This window comes from Aulonocara sp. 'chitande type north' Nkhata Bay, linkage group LG2 (assembly GCF_057382095.1).
Source record: "Aulonocara sp. 'chitande type north' Nkhata Bay isolate Kocher_YH1m ecotype deep benthic linkage group LG2, A_spYH_male_GT1.1, whole genome shotgun sequence".
In the NCBI taxonomy this organism is placed as follows: domain Eukaryota; kingdom Metazoa; phylum Chordata; class Actinopteri; order Cichliformes; family Cichlidae; genus Aulonocara; species Aulonocara sp. 'chitande type north' Nkhata Bay.
The window spans coordinates 24047474-24072254 of NC_141345.1; the positions used below are offsets into that span (position 1 = coordinate 24047474).

A 24781-nucleotide genomic window follows, 5' to 3' on the forward strand; every position below is an offset into this window, starting at 1 on the left:
GCTGGTTTAGTGTGGTCCTCTCACCTAGATATCCTAAACAGCCACAGTTACAGATCCTCTATTTAATTTGCTGCCATTATTAATAATATTAGTGGCATTTATAAGCTAGCCTTGGAGTAATTTTTGTGTTCGGTATGCATGTCTGTGAAAATTACCATGGAAATGCATGGAAATCAAATTTTATTTTCCACACCAACAACCAGTGTGTGTGTGTGTGTGTGTGTGTGTGTGTGTGTGTGTGTGTGTGTGTGTGTGTGTGTCAAGCTTTATGTAAATCCAGCTGGAGCATCTACATCAAACAAGCCAAAAAAGATAAATTTAGAAGAATCAGAAGCAAAGACTTCTGAGCTACAAAGACTGCTGCTTTTTTTTAAATGGAAATCGAGTGTGCACAAGCAAATCCACTTGTAAAAAAAGGCTGAGGTATCATTGGTATACCCCATTATACAGTAGCAGCTCTGCTTATATAACGTCCCATTCCCCCCCTCCGGTTAGATCTTTGCTGCCCTCTAGAGCTGAAAACGAAGTGCTGCAGAAAGGTCAAACGGGACAAAGTCAGCTTGGATCAGGCTTCACTGTTTAGGAGATCATGCAACATTAAAGTTATGTAAACATGTTTTTTTTATTAGTATTTAAATACAGCCTGTGTAGAATAAAAAGCAGTTTCAATGAAGCTGACATCAATGCTGCACATACACAAAAACCACTAACAATAAGTGATATAAATTTATACAGCAATTCTTCTTCTACTAACTACATCCACGCAAAGTAAACAAATACAAAACAGATATTTACAGCTGTATGTTGGACAGCGTGTCATTGCACATCGTGGGCCTGTAATGGTTCATTTGTACCTTTTGCACAAAACTATCGTCGTAATCACATTTGATACAAATACTTCAGTTTTAAGTTGGTACTCCCTTACAAGCAAAGAACCAACTAACTACATGTTAAATCCCACAGGACAATAATAAAAATAAATAAATAACTAAATGTAACACTCAAAAAACAAATCACGCCCAAAGTGCTGACTTTAAGTAATTTGATTACATGTTAATTTTCCATGTAATGTTACATTTAAAGGAATCTGGTAGTACATTTTATACCAAACATATTTCACTTAATGATCACTTATTTTAATAAATAAATCTTTGATTTGATTGATTTCAACTGCCTTTGCCTCAAAATTATTGCTTCGTGTTTATGAGGACAGCAAATCTTTTTTTTAAGTGCACATGTTTTTGTTTTGTTTTTTAAAAAAGGAAAAGAAGAAAAGAACATAAACTGACCACGTCACCACATCACCTAATCTGAGTTCTGCATATTCATTTCTGTTCAAAGCCTTTAGTCAAATACCTGCTATTACCTGATTTTTAACACCTGTCAACTAAATGAAAAGACGGCAAAGTAAAACAGGCCAACAGACAAAAGAGACCCATTGTGTTTTCCATGGAGGTGTGACTCGCTCCGGCTCAACAGGAAACTCCTGTCCTTTCTGCAATGAACCAGTATCACTGTGGTTAGTGTCCTCACCTGAATGCATGCAAATGTGGTTAAATTCAGAAAAATCTGTAACTTGAGGAAGAGTTTTAAATTAACTGGTTAATTATTTCATTAATTTTAAGATTTTCAGAAAGATTTAGAAACGTAAAGAACTTGTGAATTATGTTTGGGGGATTTTTCCCTACCAACGACCAGCAGATGGCAGCGTCACGCTCTTTTATACACCATGGTTAAAAATGTAGCCCATCATTCAACTGCAACCAACATGTTTCATTACAACATTTAGTGACAGACAGAAAGCAATCAAACGTTTTTATGCATGAACTATTTTCAGAGAAGTGTATTATTCTTACATAAAATTCATTGATGGTACACAACAGCTACAGAAATTACCCATAGTGAGCGGGCCAAGACGCGCCGTGAAGAAATGTTTTCACCTTTCCTAATTTTTTTCCCAGCTTATTTCTCATGCTTACATATTTCAGATCACCAAACAAATTTTAATATTAGACACAGAAAACTGAAGTAAGTACATTTTGCAGTTTTTTTGAACAATGACTTACTGAGAGAGAGAAAAGAGGTACCCAAATCTACCTGGCACGTGTTTGAAAGACAAATTCCCCCTAAACCTGATAAGTGGTTGTGCCACTGTTGGTAGCAAGAACTGCAATCAAACTATCTGCTTTAGGACCTGGATGACCTGCTGTAATTAATGGAACCATAAATTCTGCTCTCTACCAGAAGATCCTGAAGGAGAATTTCTGGTCATCATTTCATGGACTGAAGCTCAATCAAACTTGGGTTACGCAGCACGGTAATGATTTGAAACACATCAGCAGGTCCACCTCTGAATGGCTCAAAAAAACAACCCCCCACCCCACCCCCGAAAAACAAACAAAGTGAATGTTTGGGAGAAGCCAAGTGAAACTATGAAGTTAGATTGAGATACTTCGCCATGACCTTAAGTGTTTTCAACTCTTCTTCTGCAATGAAGAGTGGGCAAAAATCATTGCAAATTATCACAAACACTTGATTGCAGCTCTTGTTGCCAAGAGTGGCACAACCCCTTATTAGGCTTAGGGGTCAGTTACTCTTTCCCACAGGATCAGGTAGATTTGGATTGCTTTTGTTCCCTTAATAAATTTAATTGTTATTTAAAAACTGCATTTTGTATTCATTCTGACTCTTTGTATGACATTAAGATTCGTTTGATGATCTGAAACATGTAAGTGTGACAAATGTGCAAGAACATAAGAAATCAAATAATTTTCACATGATAGAGATAGGGTGATGGTGGTGCGCTGGCAGTGGATTTTCACCTGGGAAAGCAGGGTTCCAATCTTACACAAAGCCAAACGTGTATGCCTGTGCTTCTCTGGCCCAAAGTCTTTCTCCAAGCAGGGCTTTCCAGTCAGGGGCCATCTTGAAATGGATTTTTCGTTTTTCCTTTTCTAAATGTTATGTCTATTAAAATTGTAAACTGTAACCATAGTTTAATGCCATCATTGATAGCTCTGGCTTCATGTCAGCCTACCAGGTGGGCATCATATCAGGAAACCACATCCGCCCGAGGTGCCTCGACACCTCACTGTGGATCTGCTCTATGTTATAGCTGCTGTCTGGGATCAGTACCTCCTCCATGATTGACAGCTGTGTCAGCCTGCCCCCGCACATCTTCACAAACTCCACAAAGCCACTGCAGGTCACCTCACACTCGCCTAGCCCGATCGCTGTCAAGCTCTTGCAGCGCTCTGCGATGCGGATTAGCTCCTCATCTAGGGGCTCAATGCCATTGGCGCACACAACCAGCTCCACCAGCCGAGGGCAGTTCAGTCCAATGCGGCCTAGCATCATTTTACTAACAGCTCGGCCAAAGTACAGGTGGGTGACGGGGGTCTCCTCGCAGAAAAAGGGCTCAAACTCCTCCTCATACAAGTAGAAATACATGACTATGTTGACCTTCGGCGAGTGGCGGATCAAAGCCTCCCAGCTGCTCCTCTTGATGGTGTGAAAATGTGTTTGGCCGGGGTTTTCACTCACCACGTCAATGCGCAGGTGTTCCAAGTGAACGTGTTTTTCAGAAGACAGGGCAAGAAGAAGCTCATCACTTAAGAGATGGTAGTTCAACGCCAGCTCCCTGAGGCCATGACACTGGTCTGCCACACACAAGATACCTTATGAAAAAGAGAGAAGAGTGTCTTAATGTTTTAGAGCCTTTGAGAATGTATATACCTTTTAAATATGAGTATGTTAGCTGAGGCACGGTTGTACCCTTAATCACAGACTGTATACTAAAAGGTGTTCATAGCTTCTGGGTATTAAAGGTTTGTCCTTAAAGCTGCATTCTTTCTTGGGCAGCAGGGGTCAACTGTAAAGAAATCTATAAGAAGATAACGTTACTTCTCACTTGCTTTATGGCCACAATAAACACTTTCCTGATGATTTTATGGTGGTACGGTACGATTTCACGGTGGGGCCACCTTGTGACTGTCAGGTTACTACCCAACTGGCCTATAGTGTGCTTGGGTTTAGGGTCAGCTCAACTCCCCTGTCATATAGTTTAAAGGCTTCATAATGGGAGTCCATAAGCTGACAGGTGACATCATGTTGCTTATGTTCACCTTCATAAACAGTCTGTGAATTTAATTTTCTTTTTGGCAATCAGTTCCATGCTGAAGTACCTCAGTTCCAAGAAAAGCAAAATTGAGCAACTTGCTGATGAGTATTCACAGTGCCCACTTTGAAGCTAAAATACTGCAGGTGTACTAACCAGCTGGGGAGACATGAGGACAGCTGCTCATCTTCAGCAACTTAAGGGTGTCACTGTTGTTGGCAACCAGCACCTTCAGGGACGGATCATCCACTGGGGTGTCATCGATCCTGATGGAGGATAATGACTTGGAGTTTACGAACACCACCGTCAGGGCAGACACAAAATGGGCCTGAGGAGATACCAACGATGTTCATCAAACCAGGATTCATTATCTGTTATTGCTGATGTAGAAAACTGTGCAAATCTTTTTACAGGAAGTGCAAAAAATAATAATGCACCAGGGGAAGAGGTGAATACAATCTTCATGATGACTTGAAATACCAGCATATATTATGTGTGTTAAAAAAAAAATCAAATATAAACAGGCCATTTCTTACTTGAGATACATCCATGAAGCTGGGCCGTGCTGTAGAAATCAGCCCCAGGGTCTTGATGGTGCAGTTCACTAGCTGAGAGAGAATGTCACAAGCTGCCTCTGCAGATTCGGTGCAGCTGTCCACCTGATTTACCAGCAGTGATTCAACATTTTGGAGAGGAGGAAAGAGACATTAAAATAATTGATGAAAGACTGAGGTGTAAGAATCACTTGAGATAATTAAGCACGTCGATGCCAAGACTGCTGACATGTGATGCTCAATTCTGCAGCAGTTCAGATTAAGGAGGGCAGGTATTGTTTATAAGACAGTGTGTTGTGAAAATGGAAGAAGAGAAAGAGGCCACAGCAGGTGAAACAGGTGAGAGGAAATGAGAGACGGCAGGGGAGGCTCTTACTTTGAAGCTAACATACTGCAGGTGTTGGGCATGCTTCTTGATGATCTGCTGAATGAGGTCAGGGTGAGTGGAGCGTAAGTAGGACGTGGCTGGCTGATTGAGCTCAAACTCAAACTTCCTCCACAGGTCAGGGGTGTGAAAGACGTCATTCCAGCACCGGCACACGGATGATGCCCTGGCCCGGTCGACCAGGGACAGATGCTGGAAGATCTGCAGGACGACGTGATGGGGCAGGTTTCCCCAGTCTTGTGCTGGAGTCATCCACTTCGGTCTCTTAGCCCGCTCTCCGAGGGAGGGGAAAATCTGGCACTGTGATTTCAGACCTGTCCTTCCTCGCTTCATTCTGAAGCAAATCAGCCCACTGTGGTGTCATAAAATCAAAGGTGTGTTTAAAAGGGCAGTGCAGGGTTAAGATTTTACTGTGCTGGGATTACACAAGCCATGAATTGCAGTACAGTGTGAACTCAGTTTATGCTGGTAGCACTGAACAGGTTTTGTGTTTAGGGACAAACATCTCCAATTCTATAATTATCTGCTTTAACACTATTTACCCACTTAATTATAGCTTCCTGAAATGCTTCATTAATTATTTTCTTTTATAATTGTATGTTTTTAAAGCCCTGATATAATAAAGAAGCTGCGTTTGGCTGCTCCATTATTCACAGGGAGTCACCACATTTTTACACGTGATTGTCTTTCTGTCAAAGCCCCAATTTGAGTGTTTTTCTAGTCTCAGGTTTCTTTCAGAGTTCAGGGTTCTTGTGCTTGCTGGGCAAATGTGTAACTATGGAGCTACCAACGTGCTGATAAATCAGAGAGTTTTAAATGTGTCTGGATCCAATGAGAATTTTCTCTTTTTTTCCACACAATCAGTATTTGCAAATGACATTTTTTCTGTTTAGTATAATTTTTAAAAAGAACAAAGAACTTTATATTTATCCACTAAAAGCACAGAGTTCTCTAACATATAACTCTCTATGTTATCTGCGTTACATGACAGCCAAACTCAAACAAATAAATGCTGTCAGAACTAGATTTATGAAGTACCAACTATGTCAAAGGACATATGAGCACTGTATAACACAAATATAAGGTACGTAATATATATATAGCACTTGATATTAAAACGGAACTCTTTGTCCTTTATCTTACCACCACCACACTTGAAGAAACAATCTTAGACACTATAAGCACCGACATAATTTAATGCAACAGCGACCAGTCTAAAAGCTAAAAGTGTCTAAAAACTAACCCTACAGAGATGCACTGTAAAAATCTGTCTGTGAGCTGATGTTGTTTTTATTCAAGAGTCAATACTGGCTCCAGAATATGTACGAAGGTCTTTTAAATAAAGTATCAGCTAATGGTGTTCGCGTTTCACTAACCATGAAATATGCTAATCTGTTTTAAAACCATTTATAGTATTGTCCCTCTGTTATTACCACTACTATTGCTTTCCTTGCATTGTCGTTGCATATTATTGCATGTTGCACATGCTTAAAAAAAGCTGAACAGAAACTTTAAAATGCATAAATGCAGGTGTCCTATGAGCATTTATGAGTCTGCAGCAAAGCTGACCGAATCGTAACACAGCCCTTCTCCTCCAGCCTCCTCCAATTCCGCAATCGATCTTTTACTCACAGTCCAAAATATCAATAAAGCTCAGAGTTACTTACCCGAACGGCTTAAAAACGACGCCTTCCGCAGGGTTTCGTGCTCTGCCAGCTGAGATGACAGCGTCCACTTGGAGCCATGGCTGGAGATGACTGCAGAAATGCTGGCTGCTGTTGATATAGGACAGCAGGAGCAGCTCCCATAATAAGCTCTCTTCACTTTAGCGACAGCTTGACGGGCGCTGCCGAGCAGCTGGTACACGTGAGCTGAGGAAAACATGGATCTGCATCTCCCACCACCATCTTGCGCGCAGAAAAACAGATTAACAGTTCTGCGTGAGCAGAGGACATATATTTTCACATTTCAGGAAGTCGGAAAGGACTGTTTATACTAATTCTAATTCATGTGGTCACTCAATGAGTGTTGTTGTCCTCATGAGCAGAGGGCACAAGATAGTGTGTGCACGCTTGCACACAGAAACTAGGTCAGTGTGTCAAAGTGTGCGTGCGTGCGTGCGTGTGTTTGTGTGACGGAGAGAGTGATCTTGTGGACATGCTCATTAAAACCCCACACAGGAACACACTTTATAAACCCTTGATTATCGAACCTGTGCCGATTAAAGCAGTTTATTAACCGCGGCCGTCAGCAGTGAAGAAAAGTTAGAAAACGACGTCAGGTGGTTTCTTAGTGTTATGAATCTTGCTGCTTCACAAACTGGCACATCTAAAGCAGATGGCAAAACAACTATACCTGGTAAAAACGTTTACATTTATCTAAACTCATTAAAAAAATAGCAATCACGTGTGGGTTTACAAACTCAAGGTGAAAAACATCAAACAAACCGGATGTTTACATCTGGATACTGTTAGGATGCCTGGGTCGTTGACCCAGGGTGTTTGAGTTTATGTTATTATTTATACTTTCTAGTTTTTGGTTTCTTTGAGTTCCGTCTTATGGCTTATGTCTCCCCTATCACCTGCATCCCCTTGTCTAGTTCGCGTCTATGTGTATCCTAAGTTCCTATATCCCCGTGTTCAGTCAGTGTTTGTGTCTGCCCTGTTCCCACGTCTCTGTTCCCTTTGTAGTGCCTGCATATGAGTCTGTGTCTTTGTTCAGTCTGTGTTATGTGTTTCCTGTTTTACTTTGAAAGTCCATGTCTGATGTTAATGTGTCTGGTTTTGCTTCCTCTTGTCTCGTTAGGCCTGATTTGCCCCAGCTGTGTTTCCCTCCTGTTACCCATTCCCTGATTGCTCCCTCTGTGTATTTAAGCCCAGTGTTTCTCTGGGTCTGTGTCGCGATCTACCGTTTTCCTAGCTGTGTGTTCTGTCATTTCTCTAGTTTAAGTTTGTTTTGAGTTTTTTCAGTTATGTTATATTTTGAGTATTAAATTAAAGCCTTTTTTGAGTTCACGTCTGTCTCTGGAGTCTGCACCTTGGGTCCTATTCCTGCCTGCACACAGCTTTAACCTAACAGAAGATCGCGACCAGAACATGGACCCAGCAGACTCCGTGTGGTATCAGCGACCCGCAGTTTCTGCCTTCCTCAAGGAGATCGTGAGGGAGGAAGCTGAGCATGCCCAGGAGCTCCAGTCACCCTTCTATGGGTCACGTTTGGCTTTGGGAGGGCCCCGCAGCCTCCAAATGGCTACGGCCGAGCCAGCATCTATGCCTCGGGCGATCAGGTTGAGCACGTGCTCCTTCTCTCCAGTCGCTACACCTCCGCCTTCACCCCTGGATTACCAGTCCGACAAGAGAGTTAAGCGGCGGAGAAAGAGAGATTATGTGACACCGGACGTTAGACTCACTCCGCTGCAGTCCTTCGCTCTGTTTTTGGGTCTGCCACGTTCTGAGCTTCACAAACTCTCTGCTTCCTCATCGCAGCCCGGTCCTTTGGAGGATTCGCAGCCCAGTTCGCCACCTCCCACTTCCCGGAGGAGGCGACGCTCACACCGTCACCACTCTTTTTCTGCGGAGCAACTCCCGGTGGTGAGTTGTGATTGCTGTCGTTCCTCGGAGCTGGAAACTAATAATCATATGAACACTGCTAAGACTGAGACTATTAAGACTGTTAGACGTGGTGGTGGTAGGAAGTTAAAAAAACGTTTTAGAAGAGTCTGTGTTTGCTGAGCCTGCTCCTTCGCACCATTGTGTTCCTGCTCCCAGGGCAGCTCAGGCCCAGCATTCCCCTGCACCTGTTTCCAGAGGTGGGACCAAGTCATTGTTTTGCAAGTCTCAAGTAAGTCTCAAGTCTTAGAACATTTTTTCAAGTCAAGTCTAAAGTCATAAAATTAATGACTCGAGTCCAAGTCATGTGACTCGAGTCCACACCTCTGCATAGAAGCGCAGAGTAATTGGGACCACACCACCTACTGTTACCAGCAGAGATGTTTAAATTCAAACACAGGAACACAAAAAATACTAACACTATTTGTGTACTGTGAAACTTGTACAAAGGTGCATAAAGAGAGTATCATGTATCATCTTCAACTCTGCCTGCTGTATCTTTAGTAACTTCTCTGCATTTCCTCAAATAAAATCCTGCAGAAATCTTTGGTTTTCTGCAAAAATGTGATTTCTTAGAAGGCAGTTTTCTCTCCTGCGATGAGCTGAAGTGTAGCAGAGTCATTGTGAATGTGCAGAGAGGAGGGCCGCGGACTCCTGCCCGTCAAAGGCTCTTGTGAATCAACTTCCTCTGACCGAGGCAGCTCAGGAGGATTCGGCTCTGAGCTGCCCTCTGTGGTGGTGGCCTCACTGTCGGAAAGCTCGCTCGGCTCATTTTCCTCTGGGAGACTTGGGAGCTGATGGTCTAGGATGCTGTCATCTGCTTTTGAGCTGTCCTCGGGACTGTGGTCTGCTACTTTCTGACTGGGATCGCTTCTCTCTGCAGCATCAACAGATTTATTTGGAGCGCGCAGGCTCTTGGCAGCCCTCATAATGTCAGCCTGGAGCTGCTTGTGAGAGTCCACTGGCTCGCTTTCCTGCCCCGGGGAAGCTTTTTCTTGAACTTCGTTAAAGGGTTTAGCACCTCCACTTTTGTCCCTGTCATCCACATACACCTTTGAGGGGAAGGAGGAAGGATAGTAAGCGTTGACTTTGCGTCTGTGGCTCATGAAAACTGCCCCGCAGATGATAAGGAAGACGAGAAGGATGAGACTGGCTGCAACGAGGATGAGGACATTTTGTGAAAGTTTGGTCTCATTTAACTGTGAAGAAGAGGTCAGAGGTCTAAAGTAACGTGATATTTAAAATCCCCATATATCATTTGCTGCATGCCTATGTTGTCAATCAACATACAATGGCAGTAAAAAAAAAACAGCAAATAGCTCCATATGGCATTATTATCACTTTGACCTTCAAATCAGTCTATAGACCTTGAAGGAGAAGTCAGAGTTCAAATGTGACCTGATATTTAAAATCTTCATGCAGTACTCTCTATATACACCACACATGTAAGAATCATAGTTTGTAAGTTAAAAGGCATTTTATCAATTTTTGACCAATAAATCATTTGCTTGACCTTGAAGACCCTAGTGGATGAAAGTCAAATTTTAATGGATAGTTAACATGACCTCACTCTGGACCCCTACAAAGTTTGATCAGAATAATTAAAAAAAATTCGAGCTCTTGAATGAACTGAATGACACGCACGCACACAACCGCTACCAAAGACATAACCTTCTTGGCAGAGGTAAAAACTATCTACAAAGAAAAATAATCTGCAGGAACTTCAAAGTCAGGTGATAGTTTGATTTTTACTGGAAAAATGAATACAGGTACACTTAATATTTATTAATTAAAAGTACAAATATAAGTAATACAGTAATTTAGAGCAGACTTCCTTGACTGTACTTTGAAATGTAAGTCTAAGTAGCTTGGAAAGAAAAGCGTCTGGACTAATCACACGAGCTAAGGTGTGAAAATGGGTGCAGGTCGGGTGTAAGTTTGAAATGTAAGAACTTTGACAGAAGAAAGTGACAAAATACTACTATTTGTCAAGTTCCCTTTAAGGGAGACTGAGTGTGTATCTTTTTTTCAGTATTTTATTACATTCATTAGTGAGTCCACAGTTTTTGGCACTCATATTAATATTTACATGCATCACTTTGCTCCTCACAGTTCATCCATCTTCCCATTTTCTTGTGCTTATCCATTTCAGGCCTGAAGCCTTTCCAAGCTGCCAGGGAGCGAGAGGCGCAGGTACACCCAGGCCAGGTCACCCATCTATCGCAGAGCTAACAATGCAGTACAATAAGTAAACTTAAAATATAAAATTCAAAGGAAACATGACAATAATCAATAAGACAAGACAGTCATTCACACACACAAAAATACCTGAGCAAAGATATGCTTTGTTTAACCTGAATGGATTAAGAATTAATAGCAATTTCCCAGATTTCTGCTTGTCTGAATAACCGATTGTGATCACTTTGTCTTGAAATGTGATATTGTGCAAAAATCTATTAAAGTTACCATAATAACCTGTTAGTTCAACATTCAATATTATCAGTGTCATTGAGAACGGTAATCATATTTATGCACTGTGATGTACTCCTTAGTAAAAACTCTAATTTAGGCCAGTTTCCATTGTTTTGGACCTTGAGTGATTGAGACCACCTGTACGAATATCCTCTGCCAGAGCATCCTCAATCCTTGATGATAAAGACCGCCTTAGGGTTTTCTTAAAGTCATTGCCGATGAACACATAGAGAACTGGAGATAGGAAGCTGTTTGCTGCAGCCAAGGTGGCCCCAACTTTTAGTCCAGTTTTAATGACCTCCAGGTTGTGTTTCTTAAAGTCTATCTCCAGCAGGACAAAGGTGTGGTAGGGGACCCAGCAGGCGAAGAAAGACAAAATGAGCGCAGCCATGATTTTGTACGGCTTTGACTTGTGGGTCAGACTTCTGAGCTTTATGGCAAGCACAGAGCAACAGAAGACAATCATTAGGATAGGAATCAGGAACCCACAAATGAAACGGGTCAGTACCACCGCTTTATGTCTGACCCCATAGTCCGTGTGGCACTGAATGACCGAGCCGTGGACCGTGGTTTTCCTGTACATAAGTGAGGGCACTGTTAAGAATGCAGAAAGAACCCACATGAGGATGACGGCTCCAAAGGCTTTTCCTACTTTGCGGTGGTTGTGCGACCACACAGGAAATAAGACCATGATACAGTGGTCAGTGCTGATGAGAACCAACAGGAACACACTGCTGTGCATGTTGAGAAACAGGGCGGATGAGGCGAGCTTGCACAAGCCTTCTCCAAAGGGCCAGTGTGAAGTTATCATGTACACAACTTCGAAAGGCAACAAGGCACAGAACAAAAAGTTTGAAATGGCCAGGCTGATGTACCAGATGGTGATGACTGTGGTTTTCATTTTCCATCCACAAATCCAAATCACCAGGGAATTTCCTGCAAGCCCCAAAACTCATATGATGATGTTGACTGCCACCAGAGCATAAGTTGAAGAGGACGAGGCGCTATATAAATTTAGGGTTCCTTCAGTGGTGAGGTTGCTATCGATGTCTGCGGTGTAGTTATCATAATCAAAATACTCCACGTCCATGATTGTTCCTGAAATATATGGAACCACGACTTTTAAAAATACAAACATTTACACATATAAGCTTTAAAATTATAGGTTATAAATAACACAAAGTTTTTTTATAGAGAAAAAGATACTTACATAGGGATTTTATGTCTCGTGTGAAAATAGAGAGTTTAAAGTTGCTTGTGCCGTTGGGTGGACTTTCTCACTTCTGTTTCTTGGGCAGTAGTACTCAGTAAGTACTGACGTAGGTATTTTGCAACAGGAAACTAGAAGAGAAAGGGGAAAAAACTGCTGTAATATCCAAAAAGAGATATCCTCCAAAACTTAGGCAAAAAATATCACATTTCTTGACCAGGATTGTGCCTACAGATCATTTTAGTGGAATGGAAGTTATTGTGTAAAACTGTAATCTGTGGTTGAGCTCGCATTAGACCTCATAAGAAATAATTAAACTGGTTTACTGCAGATGGGAGACATACAATACCACAAATATTACACATGGCATCTAAAAAAATTGAATTCCCACATTGTAAAAACCAGTTTACACAACATTATTAGGTAGAATCAGTTATGGCTCAATTAGCTCACGTGTACAGGACATTCTGAGTTCTGTGCTAATGTTCCTTTTGCAGTTCCCCAAAATCAAATACCAAGCTGTTATGCAACAAACCAAGTGGGGAAAAAAGATTAATAAACAACTTTCATTTCAGGAATCACAAGACAAGGAAGCAGTAAATAAATCTCACTCACGACACATTTTAGATCAATATTGGTACATTTATACAGCTCCTCTCTGTTTCTTATTAGTAAAGCTCAAGGGTGTGGCTTTAACCTAGCAGCAAAAATACACAAGCCTGTGACAAAGTGGCTAGGACAGAATTCATTTGCCATTTGTCACTTGCATATATTGTTATTTTGTGTTCTGTTATCCTGTATAGTCTATCATAATGCTTTAATGTAAACACAACACATGTAACCTTGGCTCTACATACTATCCTGGGTCTGTTTGTGGTAGCATTGGTTATATTCATTTCATCTGTGCAAATGTACTTAAAGCTAAATGTCACTTCATCATTAATTGATTTGGATCTTTCATTTGTTTATGTAGTTTGGTTATACTTACCATTGTGTGTTCCTTTGAGCAGGTCCTATGTGTAAAACAGGTATGTGGGAAGGGCCGCCCCAGTACTTCCTGATCATGTCAATTGGGTGTAACCAAATGAAGGGGTGTTTCTTTTGTGTAAAATTGTTTATTTCATTTAAAATAACCTCATGAGTCAGATTACGTGAAGAGATTGACTTTTCAAACTGTTTCGTTGGGTGAATGAGTTTGTTAAGTGGAAAAATGATTTTATTCCTGTTTCTTTGTCTAGACTGTGTTATTTAGTCTACCCTGTTTTCCCAATTGTAGAGGTTAATGAGATCCAGGTGTGAGTGGAATTCTATATAAAGCAGGAGAGCTTTTGACTGACAGGTACACAGGAGGGTGATGTGGGGTGAACTGAGTGGTGGAAGGGAACTGAGTGGTGGAAGGGAACTTACATTTGGACAAGTGGTTGATAAGTTAAGTCATGGTGAAGGGAAAGTGGTGGTTTTTCGTTTTTGAGAAGTACTGGTCTCATCAAGAGGATCTGAGGATTCAGGAGTGACGGACGGTTAACAGCCAGGAGATGGCAGTAATGCAACAGTTTTGGATGCAAGCTGCCGTTAAACTTGACTGAAGAAGAAGAAGACTGACAGGTTCAATGATTAATGATGTGTTTAATGACATAGAGGGTGGGGTGTTTACTTTTTGCTGATGATGGAGGAGAGGGAGGAATGTTGGTTTTGTTGTAAAGAAGTTACAGGAAGCGGTTGGTAAAGTGGAAGAATGGTCGTGGGGATTCAAGTTTTCAGTTGATAAGACTAAGACAATGTTTTTTACAAGTAAGAGGGTTAATGAGGAAATTAAGCTGAAGCTATATGGCATAGGATTAGAAAGAGTGAGGAAATTTGAGTTTCTGGGGTTGTGGTTTGATGAGAGGTTAACTTGGGGTGCACACGTTCAGGAATTGGTGGATAAGTGTAAAAAAGTTTTGAACATTTTGAGGTGTTTGGGAAGGATTGGGGAGCAGATAGGGAGTCCCTGAGGGCTATATACACTGGATTGGTGAGGTCAACGTTAGATTATGGTTGTGTGGCATATAATTCGGCAGCAGACACTTCTCTTAGAAAGCTAGATTTGATTCAGTATCAGGTGTTGAGGAGGAAGTAAAGAGTATTATTAAGCTAGAAATCAGGGGAAGATGGCAGAAACAGTGGGACGAAGACAGGAGGGGAAGGTGGTTATATAAAATTCAAAGGGGGGTGGGAGTGAGGCGATCCACAAGAAGGAGTAGGCGAGAGGAGGCGGTGGTGTCAAGACTGAGATTTGGGCATACGGGTTTGAATTCCACACTGTTCTTGATAGGGAAGCATGCCTCAGGGAAATGTGATTATTGTTGAGCGGATGAAACTTTGGAGCATGTTATTTTGCAGTGTCGGAAATATATGGTAGAGAGGAGACGGTTGGTCCGAAATCTCAGTAGCATTGATATGAACCTTGATCTTGTAGGGTTACTACAGAAGGAGTCGGGGGATAAATGTTATCAGGCATTGTTTCAGTTTTTGAGAGAAGGAAAGTTGTTTGGGAGGATATGAAGTGTTTTGTTTTTGTTTTTTTGTTTTTTGTTTGTTTTTTTTTTAGCGTGATTTCTGTCCATACTCCATACCAGTGGTGGCGGTAATGCACCATGCAGTTGTTTGCCAACCGCCAATAATACGTAAAAGGAAAAAGAAGAAGACTGAAAGGTTCTTATGTTTTTGTGAAACAATTGTTGAAAGGCTACGCCAGAAAATAAAGAACACTTAAAAGAAACTTGAACAGTCTGCAGATGCTGTCTTCCTATCACTTTCCATGCTGCTTATGTTACGCTACTTCACAAATGGTGGCAGCAGTGGCTCCAGGCCAATAGGTGATAGCAATGCAGAAATCAACCAAGTCAAGGAAACCTCAAGGGCCAACAGATTTTCCCCCAGAGGAGGCCCCAGATGATGGCAACCTGCCAGAAACTACGGGTGAGCACAGCACCAAAGCACAAAGTCTCTCTGAGCTCTCAACTTTATTGAAAGGCCTGATGCAACAGCATGCTGACCGTGAGGCAAAATGGGAGCAGGACAGACAACGCCAGGATTAACGGTGGCGTAGAATGCAACACCAGTTCAGCCAACTGCAGCAGGAGGTCCAGTCGGAGCGCCGGGAGCATCAGGTGCTGTGGGAAGGTGCAGTAGCTGATTCCGGAGTGCCACTGAGACCCTCAGTTCGGCAAAAGGTGCAACAGCCTGTTCAACAGCGAGGAAACCCCCCTGAATCTTTCGCAGCACCACATTCATCCAATCTGGGCAGAGTAAGCGGTTGGAAAGGCCCGAAGATGCAGCCCTATGGTGAGGATGAAGATATTGAACATTACTTAACCACTTTTGAGAGGATTGCAACAGGATGTCCACAAGAAGAATGGGCACTGCATCTGGCTCCACTTCTTAGTGTTAAAGCACGTGCGGCATATGTTGCTATGGACACTGATGGACTATGATAAAGTAAAAACCGCCGTTCTTGAAAAATTTGAAATAAGTGCTGAGACTTACCGAATCAGATTCCACGACATGACGGTGAAGGACGATGAGACACCCAAAGAGCTGAGAACGCGCTTTAAAGACCTATATGAAAAGTGGATGCTTCCAAAGGAGAAGACAAAGGACCAAATAGGAGATGTCATAGTGATGGAGCAGTTTCTCAGAGTTCTTAACCCAGAGCTGAGGACCTGGGTGAAAGAGTGCAACTCCACCACTTCAAAAGAAGCTGCAGAGATGGCAGAGGCTTTTCTTGCAGCCGGATGCCCACAAAAAGGGTACATGGTAGGAAAACCCAGTTCAGCCCTTGTATTTGTGGGTAAGTCAGGGGGTGGGAATGGGTCCAGAGCTAAAGGCCCTAAACAAAGTTCTCCAATCACTAGCAGTAGCCACGCTAGAGAAGTAAAGCAGAGAGGCCCATTGGTATGTCATGCTTGTGGTCAAGCAGGTCACTTTAAGGCAGATTGCCCAGGTCAGTAAGACTTACATGTGTCTTTCACCACAGTGTTTTGACTTGCTAGAGGAGGAAACTGAGTCTCTCGTACCCTCCAGTGATCAGGAGCACACCATCTGTGTTTTCATTGAGGGAAAGCCGTGTGTTGCCCTCTTGGATTCAGGCAGTAGCCGCACACTTGTCAGGCAAGATTGTCTCCCTAGCGACACCGCATTTTGTTAAAGTCTGGTGTGTTCATGGTGATAATGTTGATTATCCTATTGCCAATGTTTGCCTTCAAGTTAATGAAAAGGAGTACGTACTTACAGTACCAGATTGTCTTGGACCCGGACATGCCAATTCTTGGAGAGTTATTAGCAAAGACAGAGAAGAGAAGAATCTGCATGTTGCATGTGAAGGTCTGCTAGTCGTCACTAGGTCTGGTAATAGAGTGTCTCAGTCAGAGCTAGGTTTGAGTGAGTTGCCCTTTTCAGTCAGTGAAATTCCGGATGTTGATGGACCAAATAGGCCACATTTAAAGAAAAGTAGAATGCAGAGAAGACAGGAAAAAGTGAGGGGGACAGAAATTGCTGAGTCACTCCCTGAACCAGAGATTGAGGAGCTCCTGGTTGTCCCGAGCAATATTGTCCAACTCCAAAGGGAGGACCCCTCTTTAGCACCCTTGTTTACTAAGAGCATCCAAGAATCAACACAGATTACAGACAGAGTACGGGAAGTATTCATTGTAAAGAACGAACGACTGTATCGTCGTAGCAAAGTTGGTGAGCAGTTGGTTGTTCCCAAAAGCTGAAGGCCTGTAGTTTTGCAGTTGGCTCATTCACTCCCTAAAGTTAAAGACATTACAATAATACAACGAAAGCATGTATGGAGGAGTTCAGGAGAGAGGTACAACAGTAAGTGTCTATCTGTCAAACACGGTGGAGGCTCTGTCGCGGTGGAGACAGTCCAGTTGGGCATCTTGTCAAATGAAATGATAAAACTGTGAACACTGAAAAGTACCCTCAGATTTTAATCCACCAAGCAGTAACATCTCAAAAACTACTGATTAGAAATAGCTTCATATTTCATCATAACAGTGATACACAAACAAACTGGCAATGCAGTAAAAGCATGGATATCACTCAGCCTCTCCAGAGCCCAGACCTCAACATCACTGAAGCAGTGTGAGATCTATCTGACAGAGAACAGAAGAAAAGGCAGCAAACATCCAAAGAAGAGCTCTGAATATCTCAAAAAAAATAAATAAAAAAGTTTCGTCTCACTCCCATTTCTTCTTGTTGCACGTTGAAGCTTGACTTGGAACCTTGTTAAGGTCCAACCATGCACAATATGATTTTTTTTGCCATTTTTCAAGTGGACTTAAATTTTTGATCGGGACTCTATGAATATGGAGCTGCCAGGCAGGAGCAAAAGAGGAAGACCACAGAGGAAATTCAGGGCTGTAGTGAAGGAAGACATGCAGAGGGCTGTACGACAGAGGTGGATGCTAGAGATAGGGTGAAATGCAGGAAGATCTGTTGCGCCAACCCCTCAAGGGAACAGCAGCAAGAAGAAAAACCCACATATAAGTTGAATGTAATCTTTTGACTCTGGAGAACATAAAGGTTTTCTTTAAATACTAGTGCGATGCAAATATCAGTATCGATCTGATACCAAGTAAATACAGGGCCAGTATTGCTGATGCAGCTTATGTAGTGGAGAGCAGTGTGTCTTGATTTATGACATGAATCATCATCAATTAGCAAATTCTGAACACATTTTACTCCCTACTAAATCATTGTCATTTTCTTTCAACTTCACAGATTAATTAGTTAACAGAACAAAACCCACCTTTCAGCTTTTTCGTGTATTTTGAAACTTGTTTTTTGTTTTTTAACGTGACTGTCTCCTATTTTGGGTCAACGCCTGCCATTTAAATGCTTCTTAGGCTATAAATAAAATGGACCTAACAGTCAACACAAAAGGGCTCAGGAATTTTTCAGAATTCATGTCTGAGGTGTAGTTTTTCATTTCCAATAAAATAAAGTATTTAACACAATTCAGTGGGCTGAATATATTATTTGAATGTCTGAATATAGTCTATTGTTAATCAGTTAGCAAACCTAACAGCCAAGACGACCAATAACACTTTATTTTTATAATTAGTTAATGTCAAAGTGACTGCATGAGTGGAGCAGCGATTGCACAGGCATGTTTCTTTTTTGATGAACCTTAGAGGACAGAAATAAACTAAAGTATGAATCCTGTGGCACTCCATATTTGGCTTAATCTACCCACCTCTACTAAATGCTTGATAAAGACTCGTAAAGAGAGATAATTTGATCAATTAAAATACAAAGAGAAAAAAAAATAAACAAATGAAAGTCTAATTGTATTGTATTATCAAAAGAGCGTTTTTTGTAAATTGCATAAACCAGACATGCGCAGATGTGATTATTGTAGCTCCTCCTCCTGTCAGTGACGTGTAGTTCCATTCTCTTGAGCTGCGAGCTTTCTTAACTGCGACATTGGATCAACATGGCGAGCACCGTGGCGAACAAGTGTCTCAGTCCTCTGGCTTTCCTCACTAGGAGGCTCTCCGCTCCCGAGTTCATCACTCAGTGTTGCTATCACAAGAAGGTAAGTGGTCCAGTCTGTAGCTTCTCTTTAACGGGGAGCTCGGCTTACAGCGTCGCAGCTGCTTGTTGGTTCATGTTTACTCCTACTGAAAGCATCCTGGAGTATATCAGCTAACTGATCTACTAAACACGGGCAACCACGACTCTGTAAGATCTTTCTGCTCGGGCATTTTGTTGACAACCATAGGACGGTGGCTTATATTTAGCTGGCTGCACAAATGTTTCAAGTTACATCAGACTGCCTTTACGCTGGTTATCTCAAACCCTTCACCTCCATGATGCTAGCCCGTTAAAATGAACAAATGTATTGTTTCATTGTAGCTATTTAGCTTACTGAAGGCTGGAATAACGTCACTAATCTGCAACCAGCTGTCCACTGCCACAGTTTTAACCATATCCGATTGATGCGCTTTAAAGGGTGGCAGTATGTTGTGCTCTGCTGCTCGAGTCCTCACTAAGACCAAAAAAGTGGACCACATCAGTCCAGCTCTGAGGTTCTTACACTGGCTGCCTGTCCGTCAGAGGATAGACTTTAAAGTTCTGATGCTGGCCTATAAAGCTCTGAATGGTTTAGGACCAAAATACATCAATGACCTCCTGACCCAGTATGAACCATCCAGATCCCTCAGGTCATCTGGATCCGGTCTTTTATCAGTTCCCAGAGTCAGAACCAGACACGGAGAAGCTGCATTCAGCTTTTATGCTCCTTATATCTGGAACAAACTCCCAGAAAGCCTCAGATCAGCTGAAACACTCAGTTTATTTAAATCCAGGTTGAAGACTCACCTGTTCTCAGCTGCATTTGAATAAAGCACCAAATCCACACTTTAAGCTTAAATTTCAAAACTTACATTTAACTACTGATTTTATCTACTGTTCTGATTTTATCTGTTTTGATTTTATATACTGTTTGTTTGTTTGTTAATTAGTTAGTTAGGTTATTTGCTTGTTTTATTCAATTTTAAATCATGCTTTTTATTTGTTCTTGTTTCTAATGTCTCTGTAAAGCACTTTGAATCACCTTGTTGTTGAATTGTGCTATACAAATAAACTTGCCTTGCCTTGCCTTGCCTAGAGTCAGGTAAATGTTATGTGATACCTGTGAAGGTGTACTGATGCAACAGCAGGTTAACCGGGTCATGGCAGCCATAACTGTGATGTATTTATGTTTAGCTGGATGTTTTTGGGTGATTGTGGAGGTTTAGACATTATATGCCTTTTATTAAAATTATTTCTTGGATAAGAGGTCATGTTTTAGCCATCAGCTGAGGAATCTGGCTTTAAACCTTTAATTTCTGATGAAAAATGCAAAAGGTTTTGCGATGCTCGGCCACTTCACACTGTCTTGGTCAGAGTGACTCAGCAAGAAATAGAGTAGGAGGGCTGAAGGACAGAGTTTGCACTGTGTAGACCATGAAATCCAGTCCTAATCTGCTCATGCCAGTGTCAGTTATGCAAGTGAGTCAAGTTGTAGTTGTGTAACAAGGATGCCAAGACTTGTACACATTCTTTTTACCATTGTATCTGAATATAGATGGCATTTCCTTCCTGCAAATATGTGATTGTTGAATTCTGACAGCAACAGGAAGAGTGCATTTGGCCTGATGCTCCTTTTCCCCTCTCTGTTGTCTGAAGGTGGTGGATCATTATGAGAACCCCAGAAATGTGGGCTCGCTGGACAAAAACTCCAAGAATGTTGGAACTGGTTTGGTGGGTGCCCCGGCCTGTGGGGATGTAATGAAGCTTCAGGTATGTTTGTTACGAAGTGTGTGTGACTTAAAGGCGTTTATTTTTGTTAGTTTAGTAGGGATACATTTTAAAGAATGGGAGAGATTAGGATTGTTTGGGGGTTGTTTTTTTTTGGTTTGTTTTTTTTTCTTGCTCATTTTTTTTGGTCACATGAGTAACAGTCAAAACTTTTCTCAGATTGAGGTGGATGACCTGGGGAAGATTGTGAATGCCAGGTTCAAAACTTTTGGCTGTGGTTCTGCCATCGCCTCAAGCTCTCTGGCCACCGAGTGGGTGAAAGGCAAATCTGTGAGTGAACACATTACAGACCTGCATCTCAGCTCCTTTGAATGTTTAATCTATTAAATATTTAGCGTGTTCTGCTCCGCTCATGGCTGTGTGTGGGCTTTTATTTTCAGGTGGACGAAGCTTTGAAGATAAAGAACACAGACATCGCCAAGGAGCTCAGTCTTCCTCCTGTTAAGCTTCACTGCTCCAGTAAGTTTTCTTTTAATACGCCAAGGCTCTTCTTTTTCTTTTTTCCAAACTTCTCTGCACATGTGCACATTTAACCTCCAATTATTTCCTGTTCAGTGCTTGCCGAAGATGCCATCAAGGCAGCCCTTGCTGACTATCGTCTCAAGCAACAAGATGACCAGCAGGAGGCAGTCAGAGCCAGCAATTAAATGGAGCGCTCACGCTTTGTGCTGGGCCCGGTTTGGCTCCCTGCTGCCAAGAAGAGAAATAGTCCAGCGTCAACACCTCACTTTCCTGCGGCAATGATGACGAGCCCACCACCTTTCAACCCTCTGTAGCAGTGTTACACCAGGCTGTTTTTATTAGTCTGCGATCCTCTAACCGTGTATACTGTATCTTTTAGCCTGTCACGTAAACGCACAATATAAGCACTGTTTTGGGTTGTTGGTACAGAGATGAGCCTTATTTTGGAAATTGCTTTGTACAGGTGGAGTTTTTTTTTATTTTGAAAGGTGTGATGGAGGTATGGATGAAAGCTAAAAGCTGTTTATACCCTCTGCACTCTAAACGCACTGACCTGTTGATTAAGCAAAGTGGCTTGAACCAAAGAAAGGGGGTCCAGTAGTTTCAAATGCAACTTATATTTACAAATGCTTCTTTAAAAGTCTGTAATAAAATTATCCCTAATTGTACTTTTTGAATCCTGTTTATTATTTAAACATTTGACCCTCCAGCTACAGAAAAATACAGGCATAACTAATGAGGTTATTCTTAATTCTCTTTAAATAAGTCATCCTTGTGATCCATTTGAGTAAGCTGCACATAGACACAGAGCCTGCAAATACGCCCATGCACTTCCTGCTACAATAACGCACCTAAAAAAGCTCTGCAGCTGAGATCCGCTGCAGCCAAAACACACCAGATTGTGGTTTTATACACTTGACAAATCCTGACTGCTTCGCTTTATCTCAGTGTCTCAGCTTCTCTCTCCCTCACACCCGCTTTCTATTTCTCTGACTTACGTGCACACAATTTTGAAAAGCGCCTTTGCAGAACACCGCGACGTTCAACATCATCTGCACTCACTAGCTTTATTGGGCTGTTACATGAAGACCCGACATGCCGTCCGATTGCCGTTTTGATTAATTTGGAGGCTTTTCACAGAGGCGGCTGCGTTGGAGTCCCACTGAGATGTGTACGAGCCCACATGTTTAAGCGGTCCAGCGTGTGATGTGCAGTGATAAAACCAGTCAGACGGGCTCCGTAAAAGTATGGAATCCTAAGCGTGCACCCTAAAAAGAGAAAAATTTAAAACTCCACAGTTTTACTCTTGGAGTCTGCTGGAGTAGCTTTACATGACTCGCAGGTCAAAAATCATCATGCTGTTTTTTTTTTTTTTGTTTTTTTTTTAAAGAGCATTGCCTCAATGCATCTACTTCCTGAAACAAGCCATTATCAGGAATGTGTACCCTGGTGATGTCACAGAGAACTTTTTATTTGAAACTCCGGACATGTTTAATATAAAAGTCCACCCTACTGTAGCAGTGTATATATGACAGAAAATGGGGAAAAGCATAACAGGTTCATATTAAAAATTCAAAAACGGAACTGAGTCCTAGTTGTTCAATTTTGTTTTTGTTTTTTTTGCATAGAAGCAGAGGTGGGACCAAGTCATTGTTTTGCAAGTCTCAAGTAAGTCTCAAGTCTTTATCCTCAAGTCTCAAGTCAAGTCTCAAGTAATGTCAGGCAAGTCAGAGTCGAGTCTCAAGTCACTGGTGTAAAAGTCCAAGTAAAGTCACAAGCCTGAAACTTTGAATTTCAAGTCCTTTCGAATCTTTAAAAAAAATATGAAAAAAGCATGTTGCAGTTATATGCTAAATGTAAATATTAGACCATGTAATTTTAAAATCTGTGTTTTTCTCAACACATGACAAAATAGTGAACTTAGAAAATATACACAAATTGTGAAATTGCACCTCTTTAAAATGCAGCTCAATTAAACCTAGCTCCAAGAATAATTTTCACCAACAGTTCTGTGATAAGCTGCATGTTATTCTTGGATGCGGTTGTAGGACCGGCTTTAAAATCGCATGACAAAAATATCATACACATTAAAAAAAACTGTATCACCAACGTAGCCTGGAAAACATTTGCTAGTTAGATGAAGTCAGCTATCTCATCTTAGCATATTTATATGCATATTTATAATCATACGGTTCTTGGAGTGAGCGCATACGATCATGAAGTTTAGTAACTTCCGGTCACTGCAACAAGCCCAGGTACAGTTTACCGACGGATGGGTGCAGGACCTTGAAATGTACCGTGTAGAACGAAAGACCATCGTACGTATCATAAGTTTACCAGTCTCACAAATCGTCTTCATAAATACACATTCCTTAACCGTTTATTAATAGGACCTTTGAGCTCAACGGTAATTAATTAGTAGTGGAAATAATTTCTGGTACCCATCACAGAAATGTAGCAGTGACAATATTGTATGCTGTAATCGTACTGGGCAATTAGTGATACAAAAAACCTGTTTTATCCTGTGAATAAAAGTATATGTTTTTGTCAATGTACCATAATAACAGAGGAGAAACGCAATATTGTGTCAGGACAATTCACTATTTATGCACAATAAATAAAGGAGCATAGCGCGACAATTTCTGTTCAGCGCCAGACTTGCTTGTAACCTATATCACTAATTATGTTATGAAAATGACGTATTAACTACTACAAAACACTGACCTTCGTGTAAATGCTTGGAGCAGACTAACCTGTGAGCTGGAGGGTTCTGGGACGTTATATTTGGTCTTTGAATGGCTGCAATCCAGTCGCCTCTTTGTTACTTCGGAAACATGGCTTGAACAATTTCTCTTCAACGAGGTAATCCGATAACAACCGATCTCTTTACCCGTCGGCTTCCCATGGCTGCCATTGCAGTTAATAATACAACGGCTTCTTGACATTTTTGTGTTTCTTTTTATCGCTGTATAACTGATTTTAATTGAAAGCCTGCGTGCGCTAGTACCGCTTGCCACGAGTTCCCAGAATCCTTTGCGGTTCTACCCGTGAATGACGTCACATTTTCAATCTCTATATAATATGCATGTTAAATTTTATATTTGGGGTAAAATATCAAGTCTTTTCAAGTAAACCGGTTCAAGTCCAATTCAAGTCCCAAGTCATTGGTGTAAAAGTCCAAGTCAAGTCACAAGTCTTAGAACATTATTTCAAGTCAAGTCTAAAGTCATAAAATTAATGACTCGAGTCTGACTCGAGTCCAAGTCATGTGACTCGAGTCCACACCTCTGCCTGTTTCAGTGCTTCAGGTGAGGGAGGCTGAGGTCCAGCTGGTCCCTGCTCAGGTGTCTAGGCTGGCTGAGCCTCTGCCTGTCACTGCACCCGTACCAGCTCCTCGGGTGGGGACTGCAGCTGCCCAGCCGTTGACTGTGCCTGTCCCGGCTCCCAGGGTGAGGATGACCGGGAACCAGTTAGTTCCTGCACCCGTACCTTCTCCTCGGGTGGGAGTGGCTGGTGTCCGGCAGGTACTTGCACCTGTTTCTGACCTCGCTGGAGGCTCAGGTGAGCCCGTCCAGCAGTTTTCTGTAGGATCCGTAGGCTCAGACAACCTAGTCCAACCAT

The 24781-nt window shown here is 41.8% G+C and overlaps 3 protein-coding genes and 1 pseudogene across 4 annotated transcripts; 1 reads left to right on the forward strand and 3 right to left on the reverse strand.

Moving 5' to 3' along the window:
• Nucleotides 1–611: 611 nt before the first annotated feature.
• On the reverse strand, nt 612–7101 carry fbxl3l (F-box and leucine-rich repeat protein 3, like). The gene is made up of 5 exons (XM_086311948.1): nt 6724–7101; nt 5048–5408; nt 4654–4776; nt 4274–4445; nt 612–3677 (listed from the first exon to the last, which is right to left on the reverse strand). The coding sequence occupies exons 2-5, from the start codon at nt 5387–5389 to the stop codon at nt 3034–3036; spliced, it is 1281 nt and encodes a 426-aa protein (XP_086168074.1). The 5' UTR covers nt 5390–5408; nt 6724–7101; the 3' UTR covers nt 612–3033.
• A 1904-nt stretch (nt 7102–9005) lies between these two features.
• Nucleotides 9006–10881, reverse strand: LOC147337853 (uncharacterized). The gene is made up of 2 exons (XM_086309151.1): nt 10819–10881; nt 9006–9863 (listed from the first exon to the last, which is right to left on the reverse strand). The coding sequence occupies exons 1-2, from the start codon at nt 10879–10881 to the stop codon at nt 9237–9239; spliced, it is 690 nt and encodes a 229-aa protein (XP_086165277.1). The 3' UTR covers nt 9006–9236.
• LOC147337854 (chemerin-like receptor 1) lies at nt 10650–13049 on the reverse strand (annotated as a pseudogene). The gene is made up of 2 exons (XR_015124981.1): nt 12347–13049; nt 10650–12234 (listed from the first exon to the last, which is right to left on the reverse strand). The product of XR_015124981.1 is annotated as a chemerin-like receptor 1 (transcript).
• A 5725-nt stretch (nt 13050–18774) lies between these two features.
• LOC147337855 (uncharacterized) lies at nt 18775–21828 on the forward strand. Its single transcript, XM_086311960.1, has 5 exons — nt 18775–18932; nt 20567–20680; nt 20858–20968; nt 21079–21157; nt 21254–21828. Exons 1-5 carry the CDS (start codon nt 18831–18833, stop codon nt 21343–21345), a joined length of 498 nt encoding a protein of 165 aa, XP_086168086.1. The 5' UTR covers nt 18775–18830; the 3' UTR covers nt 21346–21828.
• Nucleotides 21829–24781: the final 2953 nt, after the last annotated feature.

Bases quoted from the DNA above. Each gene is read 5' to 3' on its own strand.
- fbxl3l (XM_086311948.1), bottom strand. From the start codon at position 5,389: ATGAAGCGAGGAAGGACAGGTCTGAAATCACAGTGCCAGATTTTCCCC. The intron at 4,777-5,047 runs GTAAGAGCCTCC...CTGGTAAATCAG, and splicing joins TGCAGTATGTTAGCTTCAAA to GTGGACAGCTGCACCGAATC. The intron at 4,446-4,653 runs GTAAGAAATGGC...GTATCTCCTCAG, and splicing joins GCTTCATGGATGTATCTCAA to GCCCATTTTGTGTCTGCCCT.
- LOC147337853 (XM_086309151.1), bottom strand. From the start codon at position 10,881: ATGGGTGACCTGGCCTGGGTGTACCTGCGCCTCTCGCTCCCTGGCAGC. The intron at 9,864-10,818 runs GCCTGAAATGGA...TCTTCTTCACAG, and splicing joins GCAGCTTGGAAAGGCTTCAG to TTAAATGAGACCAAACTTTC.
- LOC147337855 (XM_086311960.1), top strand. From the start codon at position 18,831: ATGGCGAGCACCGTGGCGAACAAGTGTCTCAGTCCTCTGGCTTTCCTC. The intron at 18,933-20,566 runs GTAAGTGGTCCA...TGTTGTCTGAAG, and splicing joins AGTGTTGCTATCACAAGAAG to GTGGTGGATCATTATGAGAA. The intron at 20,681-20,857 runs GTATGTTTGTTA...AACTTTTCTCAG, and splicing joins GGGATGTAATGAAGCTTCAG to ATTGAGGTGGATGACCTGGG.